Source organism: Callionymus lyra, chromosome 15 (assembly GCF_982586985.1).
Source record: "Callionymus lyra chromosome 15, fCalLyr1.hap1.1, whole genome shotgun sequence".
Taxonomy (NCBI): domain Eukaryota; kingdom Metazoa; phylum Chordata; class Actinopteri; order Syngnathiformes; family Callionymidae; genus Callionymus; species Callionymus lyra.
The window spans coordinates 6,229,447-6,239,485 of record NC_141832.1 but is presented as its reverse complement, the minus strand read 5'-3'; the positions used below and the strand labels follow the sequence as shown (position 1 = coordinate 6,239,485).

The 10,039-nt window shown below is 30.8% G+C and overlaps 1 protein-coding gene across 3 annotated transcripts in view; it reads right to left on the bottom strand.

The window, feature by feature from the left end:
* Window positions 1–2,857: 2,857 nt before the first annotated feature.
* Window positions 2,858–10,039, bottom strand: part of nsfa (N-ethylmaleimide-sensitive factor a) — a 37,430-nt gene continuing 30,248 nt past the window's right edge. For 2 of the 3 annotated variants that reach the window (XM_087808807.1, XM_087808805.1), the window contains exons 17-20: window positions 7,574–7,708; window positions 7,362–7,475; window positions 7,250–7,305; window positions 2,858–4,312 (exon numbers count right to left, since the gene is read on the bottom strand). In XM_087808807.1, the coding sequence (XP_087664933.1) occupies window positions 4,291–4,312; window positions 7,250–7,305; window positions 7,362–7,475; window positions 7,574–7,708 (327 nt within the window). In that variant the 3' untranslated portion in view covers window positions 2,858–4,290. The remainder of the gene's footprint in view (window positions 4,313–7,249; window positions 7,306–7,361; window positions 7,476–7,573; window positions 7,709–10,039) is intronic. The other variant, XM_087808806.1, reaches the window with a different exon arrangement.

Here is a 10,039-nt window from a genome sequence, read left to right as displayed (position 1 = left end):
TACCGGCGGGAGAACGGTACTGCAGCCCGGTTGCGTAATGGTCTGTTTACGACGATTAAAGGGGAATGTCCGGGGCCGAAACATTATGACCACCTTCTCCAGAGACTCGAACCCGCGACCCTCGAGGTCTGTGGCAGGTCAGCGTGTTCAGCGAGGACTTACCACGTGACCAAACATGATGACCACCTGTCAATCAGGACTAGATCACGTGTTTTTAATCATGTTTTACGTGACGTTAATATTGTTTATTGATATAAAAAATATTATAATTCTTTTAAAAACAACTTTTCATCGTAAAAATAACCGAGATTGAAAGATACCTTGTTCAAAAAATATTAAAATAAATACATGAAAATGTAACAAAGACATTTAAAACTCAATGCTTTAGTTTAGCTAGTATCTAACACATTCATTAAAACATAAATAAATGCATTTATAATTATTATTCTATCACTGTTAAAATAATGATATAATCAAACAAGACGAACACTTTGAAAAATAAATACATTTGAACATTTACGACGGAATGCTATATTTGCTAGCCTGGCTAGCAGCTAACAGCGCTAGCTGCAGTGACTCGTTTATATACATATATTTATATACCTTGACGATTAGAAACATCAAATCTACTATAAAACTATATTATAATATGAAATTAATACATTTATGTGAATGATCATCGCACTCACTAGCATAGCTGCTGGCTAACATTGCTAGCATAAGAATTGTGTTAATCTACAATAATAAAAAACGAAAATATGAAACTGAGACTTTTGTGACGAAAACATTGAATGTTTAAATGTTTAAATAAATAAATGTTATTTTATTTGTTTTAAATGTATTTATCTGCTATAAAATCTACTAAAAACAACCTATTTTAAACTTACCCTGTGATTGGAGTCTTGACTCACGGTTCTGTCACTGCTGCAAACAGAAAGATTCATAATACATTTTTATATATATATATATATATATATATATATAAATATATATATATATATATTATAAATGTGTCTATTTTTAATTACATTTATATTTATAAATGTGTTTATTTTTAAATAAATGTATATTTACAAATGTGTCTATTTTTAAATAAAATGTATATTTACAAATGTGTCTATTTTTAAACAAATGTATATTTATAAATGTGTCTATTTTTATAAATGTGTCTATTTTTAAATAAATGTATATTTACAAATGTGTCTATTTTTAAATAAATGTATATTTATAAATGTGTCTATTTTTATAAATGTGTCTATTTTTAAATAAATGTATATTTACAAATGTGTCTATTTTTAAATAAATGTATATTTACAAATGTGTCTATTTTTAAACAAATGTATATTTATAAATGTGTCTATTTTTATAAATGTGTCTATTTTTAAATAAATGTATATTTACAAATGTGTCTATTTTTAAATAAATGTATATTTATAAATGTGTCTATTTTTATAAATGTGTCTATTTTTAAATAAATGTATATTTACAAATGTGTCCATTTTTAAACAAATGTATATTTATAAATGTGTCTATTTTTATAAATGTGTCTATTTTTAAATAAATGTATATTTACAAATGTGTCTATTTTTAAATAAATGTATATTTATAAATGTGTCTATTTTTATAAATGTGTCTATTTTTAAATAAATGTATTTTTATAAATGTGTCTATTTTTAAATAAATGTATATTTATAAAGGTGTCTATTTTTAAATAAATTTATATTTACAAATGTGTCTATTTTTAAACAAATGTATATTTATAAATGTGTCTATTTTTAAATAAATGTATATTTATAAATGTGTCTATTTTTATATATGTGTCTATTTTTAAATAAATGTATATATATATATATATTATATTAATACATGTGTCTATTTTTGATTAAATTTATAATTATAAATGTTTCTTTTTTTAAATAAATTTATATTTACAAATGTGTCTATTTTTAGATAATTTAATATTTATAAATGTGTCTATTTTTAAATAAATGTATATATATATATATATATTATATTTATACATGTGTCTATTTTTGATTAAATTTATATTTATAAATGTGTCTATTTTTAAATAAATGTATATATATATATATTATATTTATACATGTGTCTATTTTTGATTAAATTTATATTTATAAACGTGTCTATATTTAAATATATTTATATTTATAAATGTGTCTATTTTTAATTCAATTCATAAATGTTTGTATTTTGGAAGCAGTGACGCAGCTTGATTGACTGATACTAACAAAGAGTCACAAGAGGAAGTGACATCATTGACAGTCTTCTCTGGTTTCCTGTTTCAGGTCCGAACGTCTGTGAAGCTTCGTTCTTATGTTTGTGATGAACTTCGAGTTCCTGAGACGAACAGAGAGAGAAGAAGAGAAAGAAAAGAAGATCTTGACGAGGAACTTCCTTTGTGTTCGTCATCATTCATGTTGTGTTTCTTAACGTGTTGTTTTGTTTATAGTTGTGTCTTATTATCTGTTGTTAAAGGTTGTTGTGTTTAGTTATGTTGTCGTTTCAAAATGTTGTTTTCTTTGTGTTTTTAAAAGGAGTTGTTGTCTTTAAACATGTTTGTTGTTTTGTGTAATTTTGTTATTTTGTCCCAGGTTGTGTTTTGTAATGTGTTGTGTTGTTTTGTATTTTCAATTTTTTTAGCCTTGTTTGTTGTGTTTAAGTTGTTGTAATTGTTTTTCGAAATGTGTGTTTTTCGATGCACGACAAAAAACTGAAGAGAAATCCTCAACAGAACCAGACCGGTGGACGACAGTGAAACCCTGCGGGAGGAAACTGGAGTATCTGGAGTACCTGGAGGAGAAGGTTTGATGACGCGCCACAGAAAAAGAGAGACAAGTTGTTTTGTGTGCATCTGTGTGTTTATTGCAATAATACATCTGCATATACATCGACACACACACACACACACTCGCACACCATTGAAATCATGACAGTAAAACACAAGCCTGAGAAAACACAGGGAAACAAACACACACATGCGCGTCTCTCAACACAACCACCAACAATACGTTTCTTCAAGTGCTTTTATTTGAAACACTGACCCCTCCCCCCCCCACTACACACGACCACAGACACACACTCATCTCAACACAAGCTTCTTACATTTGTCTCCATCATAATATTGTGTGTTATCATAATAATATTGTGTTTCTTATACTGTCCTCGAGTATTTATACAATGTACAGATATGGTTCGATCGCGTTTTATACAGCCTGTGACGCCCAGGAGCAAACACAACCACCAAACACACAACATCAACAACACAACCTTGTACTTGTAGGTGAAACATTTTATTTGATGCATTTGTTGTTGTGTTTTATCATTTGTTGTTGTGTTTACTTTGTTCTGTCTTTTCTTGCACTTTTGTTTTTATTTTTATTTTACTTGTGTTGTTGTGTTAGCGAAGCATGAAGCTGTGTGTATGAGTTGTAGTTGTGTGGTTGTTGTGTTGTGCCCCTCGGTGTCACGCACACACACATGATTCACCGTTGCTACGACACCAGGACGACACAAACAAAACTATACGAGAAGTTAAAAACACAATAGTTTGTTTTCAACACACGATGCACGACACACTTGTCTTTACAATCATCTATTGAAATTATCTTCACGAGTAACAGTTCGACTTCAGTGACGAGTGACGAGTGCGCCGGGGGAGGAGGAGGAGGAGGAGGAAGAGGAGGAGGAGGAGGAGGAAGATGAAGATGAGGAGGAGGAGGAGAGGATGAGGAGGAGGAGGAGGAGGAAGATGAAGATGAGGAGGAGGAGGAGAGGATGAGGAGGAGGAAGAGGAAGATGAGGAGGAGGAAGATGAGGAGGAGGAGGAGGAGGAAGAAGAGGAAGATGAAGATGAGGAGGACGAGGAGAGGGGGAAGAGGAAGAAGAGGAAGATGAAGATGAGGAGGAGAGGATGAGGAGCAGGAAGAGGAAGATGAGGAGGAGAGGGTGAGGAAGAGGAAGAGAAGGAGGAGGAAGAGGAAGAGGAAGAGGAGGAAGAAGAAGAGAAGGAGGAGGAAGAGGAAGAGGAGGAAGAGGAAGAGAAGGAGGAGGAAGAGGAAGAGGAAGAGAAGGAGGAGGAAGATGAGTTTACAGTCACTTCCTACACAACATGCATCAGATACAGCAGAGGACGCCAGGTTTGGTCAGCATCACCTTATATGGTCGTGGGGGCGGAGCATGGATTCTGGTCCGAGGGTCACTGGTTGTGACGAGACCTGAACAGATTCATGATGAGTCAGTAAAAAGTCGTCTCCTCCTCCAGGTGGCGCTCTACTCGTAGAAGCTACGGTCGCTACGAGACACACAGAGACACACGAGTCACGTGACTCGCCTCATCACGTGACCACCCTAGGGCCGGGGTCAAAGGTCAGACATGGGGGTCAGAGGTCGGGGACACAAGTGTTTGTCGACTCCTGGTGTTAGGACCGCGAGGTGCTAATGGTGAGCCCGGTAGACATTTGAGAATCAGTGTTGTGTTGATGTTACACACTTGAACACAACACGTTGTTACTTGAGGACGTGAATGAAACGTGTCGTGTTTATTTCTCGTTTTTATGTCATTTCTGGTTTTCTTTTTGTTGTTGTTTCATTACATCCTTCAGTGTTGTGTTTTGTATTGTCATCATTTATTTTTGTGTTTTGTATTGTCATCATTTATTTTTGTGTTTTGTATTGTCATCATTTATTTTTGTGTTTTGTATTGTCATCATTTATTTTTGTGGTTTGTATTGTCATCATTTATTTTTGTATTTTGTATTGTCATCATTTATTTTTGTGTTTTGTATTGTCATCATTTATTTTTGTGTTTTGTATTGTCATCATTTATTTTTGTGTTTTGTATTGTCATCATTTATTTTTGTGGTTTGTATTGTCATCATTTATTTTTGTATTTTGTATTGTCATCATTTATTTTTGTGTTTTGTATTGTCATCATTTATTTTTGTATTTTGTATTGTCATCATTTATTTTTGTGTTTTGTATTGTCATCATTTATTTTTGTATTTTGTATTGTCATCATTTATTTTTGTGTTTTGTATTGTCATCATTTATTTTTGTGTTTTGTATTGTCATCATTTATTTTTGTGTTTTGTATTGTCATCATTTATTTTTGTATTTTGTATTGTCATCATTTATTTTTGTGTTTTGTATTGTCATCATTTATTTTTGTGTTTTGTATTGTCATCATTTATTTTTGTGTTTTGTATTGTCATCATTTATTTTTGTGTTTTGTATTGTCATCATTTATTTTTGTATTTTGTATTGTCATCATTTATTTTTGTGTTTTGTATTGTCATCATTTATTTTTGTGTTTTGTATTGTCATCATTTATTTTTGTGGTTTGTATTGTCATCATTTATTTTTGTATTTTGTATTGTCATCATTTATTTTTGTGTTTTGTATTGTCATCATTTATTTTTGTGTTTTGTATTGTCATCATTTATTTTTGTGTTTTGTATTGTCATCATTTATTTTTGTGGTTTGTATTGTCATCATTTATTTTTGTATTTTGTATTGTCATCATTTATTTTTGTGTTTTGTATTGTCATCATTTATTTTTGTATTTTGTATTGTCATCATTTATTTTTGTGTTTTGTATTGTCATCATTTATTTTTGTGTTTTGTATTGTCATCATTTATTTTTGTATTTTGTATTGTCATCATTTATTTTTGTGTTTTGTATTGTCATCATTTATTTTTGTGTTTTGTATTGTCATCATTTATTTTTGTGTTTTGTATTGTCATCATTTATTTTTGTGTTTTGTATTGTCATCATTTATTTTTGTGTTTTGTATTGTCATCATTTATTTTTGTATTTTGTATTGTCATCATTTATTTTTGTGTTTTGTATTGTCATCATTTATTTTTGTGTTTTGTATTGTCATCATTTATTTTTGTGTTTTGTATTGTCATCATTTATTTTTGTATTTTGTATTGTCATCATTTATTTTTGTGTTTTGTATTGTCATCATTTATTTTTGTGTTTTGTATTGTCATCATTTATTTTTGTATTTTGTATTGTCATCATTTATTTTTGTGTTTTGTATTGTCATCATTTATTTTTGTATTTTGTATTGTCATCATTTATTTTTGTGTTTTGTATTGTCATCATTTATTTTTGTGTTTTGTATTGTCATCATTTATTTTTGTGTTTTGTATTGTCATCATTTATTTTTGTATTTTGTATTGTCATCATTTATTTTTGTGTTTTGTATTGTCATCATTTATTTTTGTGTTTTGTATTGTCATCATTTATTTTTGTGTTTTGTATTGTCATCATTTATTTTTGTGTTTTGTATTGTCATCATTTATTTTTGTGGTTTGTATTGTCATCATTTATTTTTGTGTTTTGTATTGTCATAATTTATTTTTGTGTTTTGTATTGTCATCATTTATTTTTGTGTTTTGTATTGTCATCATTTATTTTTGTGTTTAGTTTCTGCTGTTTTGTTGTGTTTCATTAAATTGTTTTTAATTTTTGAAGTGAGTTGATGTCACGCTTCCTAATGTTTTGTTTTTGTGTTGCTGTGTTTTCTAATTTTATGTGTATGTGTGTGTGTGTGTGTGTGTGTGTGTGTGTGTGTGTGTGTGTGTGTGTGTGTGTGTGTGTGTGAGGGGAGGACACTAACAGCTACACTGACCACTGACCACTGCAGATCTTACCAGATCTATATTCGTATCTGGTCTCCTTCAATCATGCTGGAGGTTGTGAAACAAAAAGGTCAAAGGTCAAAACAAACATCTGAACCTGACGACTGAGCTGAGCTACTGGGCCAAAGAGAAAAAGTAAAAGATGAGAATTAGAATAAGAAGTGAGAGTAAAAGAGGAGGAGAAGAAGAAGAGAGAGAGAGAGTAAAAGAGGAGAAGAAGAAGAAGAGAGAGTAAAAGAGAAGAAGAAAAGAGAGTAAAAGAGAAGAAGAATTGAGACTAGAAGAGAAGAAGAAGAAGAGGAAGAACAAGAAGAGAGAGTAAAAGAGGAGAAGAAGAAGACGTGAGAGTAAAAGAGAAGAAGAAGAGGAGAAGAAGAAGAAAGGAGGAGAAGAAGAAGAGAGAGAGAGTAAAAGAGGAGAAGAAGAAGAAGAGAGAGTACAAGAGAAGAAGAGAGAGAGTAAAAGAGGAGAAGAAGAAGAAGAAGAGAGAGTACAAGAGAAGAAGAGAGAGAGTAAAAGAGGAGAAGAAGAAGAAGAAAAGAGAGAGGAAAAGAGGAGAAGAAGAGGAGGATGTACTCACCCGCACTCGTCTCTCAGCAGGGTCAAGAACTTGCTGACTCTGTACTCTGGCTCCATCTGCAGGAGAAACCATGAAGTTCGTGCAGACTAAGGTCCAGGTGAGTCGTTCGTACCTGCAGCGACATCTCGATCAGAACCAGCAGCTTCTTGACGCCGATCCAGACCCTCTTGCCCTTCATCTGGTGAGCGATGCTGGCGCGTTCCTTCTCCGTGAAGCTTCCCAGCAGCTGCAGGACACACAGGTGAGTCGCCGCCATCATGACCTCCAGCATGACCTCTAACATGACCTCCAACATGACCTCAACATGACCTCAACATGACTGACCTCGAGCGCGTCGATCAGCTGCTCTGGTGTGGAGATGTTGGGCACGTGGATGGTCGTGCTGAAGGCGTCCAGCATCTCCATCTCCTGCAGAACATCCTTCCTGCTCGTGGTGCCGATGATGAGCAGCTTACGACCCTGGGTCAAAGGTCAGAGAGTTTGTTGTGTTTCCTCATTTCTGGTTGTGTTTTATAATGTGTTGTTGTGCTTTATAATGTGTTGTTGTGTTTTATAATGTGTTGTTGTGCTTTATAATGTGTTGTTGTGTTTTATAATGTGTTGTTGTGCTTTATAATGTGTTGTTGTGTTTTATAATGTGTTGTTGTGCTTTATAATGTGTTGTTGTGCTTTATAATGTGTTGTTGTGTTTTATAATGTGTTGTTGTGTTTTATAATGTGTTGTTGTGCTTTATAATGTGTTGTTGTGTTTTATAATGTGTTGTTGTGTTTTATAATGTGTTGTTGTGCTTTATAATGTGTTATTGTGTTTTATAATGTGTTGTTGTGTTTTATAATGTGTTAATGTGTTGTTTACTGTGTTTTATAATGTGTTGTTGTGTTTTATAATGTGTTGTTGTGCTTTATAATGTGTTGTTGTGCTTTATAATGTGTTGTTGTGTTTTATAATGTGTTGTTGTGCTTTATAATGTGTTGTTGTGTTTTATAATGTGTTGTTGTGTTTTATAATGTGTTGTTGTGTTTTATAAAGTTTTATAATGTGTTGTTGTGTTTTATAATGTGTTGTTGTGTTTTATAATGTGTTGTTGTGCTTTATAATGTGTTGTTGTGTTTTATAATGTGTTGTTGTGCTTTATAATGTGTTGTTGTGTTTTATAATGTGTTGTTGTGCTTTATAATGTGTTGTTGTGTTTTATAATTTATTGTTGTGTTTTATAATGTGTTGTTGTGTTTTATAATGTGTTGTTGTGCTTTATAATGTGTTGTTGTGCTTTATAATGTGTTGTTGTGCTTTATAATGTGTTGTTGTGTTTTATAATGTGTTGTTGTGCTTTATAATGTGTTGTTGTGCTTTATAATGTGTTGTTGTGCTTTATAATGTGTTGTTGTGCTTTATAATGTGTTGTTGTGTTTTGCTTTATAATGTGTTGTTGTGCTTTATAATGTGTTGTTGTGTTTTATAATTTATTGTTGTGTTTTATAATGTGTTGTTGTGTTTTATAATGTGTTGTTGTGTTTTATAATGTGTTGTTGTGCTTTATAATGTGTTGTTGTGCTTTATAATGTGTTTTTGTGCTTTATAATGTGTTGTTGTGTTTTATAATGTGTTGTTGTGCTTTATAATGTGTTGTTGTGTTTTATAATGTGTTGTTGTGCTTTATATTGTGTTGTTGTGTTTTATAATGTGTTGTTGTGTTTTATAATGTGTTGTTGTGTTTTATAATGTGTTGTTGTGTTTTATAATGTGTTGTTGTGCTTTATATTGTGTTGTTGTGTTTTATAATGTGTTGTTGTGTTTTATAATGTGTTGTTGTGTTTTATAATGTGTTGTTGTGTTTTATAATGTGTTGTTGTGCTTTATAATGTGTTGTTGTGTTTTATAATGTGTTGTTGTGTTTTATAATGTGTTGTTGTGTCTTATAATTTATTGTTGTGTTTTATAATGTGTTGTTGTGTCTTATAATTTGATGTTGTGTTTTATAATGTGTTGTTGTGTTTTATAATTTATTGTTGTGTTTTATAATGTGTTGTTGTGTTTTATAATTTGATGTTGTGTTTTATAATGTGTTGTTGTGTTTTATAATTTGATGTTGTGTTTTATAATGTGTTGTTGTGTTTTATAATTTATTGTTGTGTTTTATAATGTGTTGTTGTGTCTTATAATTTGATGTTGTGTTTTATAATGTGTTTTTGTGCTTTATAATGTGTTGTTGTGTTTTATAATGTGTTGTTGTGTTTTATAATGTGTTGTTGTGTTTTATAATGTGTTGTTGTGCTTTATAATGTGTTGTTGTGTTTTATAATGTGTTGTTGTGCTTTATATTGTGTTGTTGTGTTTTATAATGTGTTGTTGTGTTTTATAATGTGTTGTTGTGCTTTATAATGTGTTGTTGTGTTTTATAATGTGTTGTTGTGTTTTATAATGTGTTGTTGTGCTTTATAATGTGTTGTTGTGCTTTATAATGTGTTGTTGTGTTTTATAATGTGTTGTTGTGCTTTATAATGTGTTGTTGTGTTTTATAATGTGTTGTTGTGTTTTATAATGTGTTGTTGTGTTTTATAAAGTTTTATAATGTGTTGTTGTGTTTTATAATGTGTTGTTGTGTTTTATAATGTGTTGTTGTGCTTTATAATGTGTTGTTGTGTTTTATAATGTGTTGTTGTGCTTTATAATGTGTTGTTGTGTTTTATAATGTGTTGTTGTGCTTTATAATGTGTTGTTGTGTTTTATAATTTATTGTTGTGTTTTATAATGTGTTGTTGTGTTTTATAATGTGTTGTTGTGCTTTA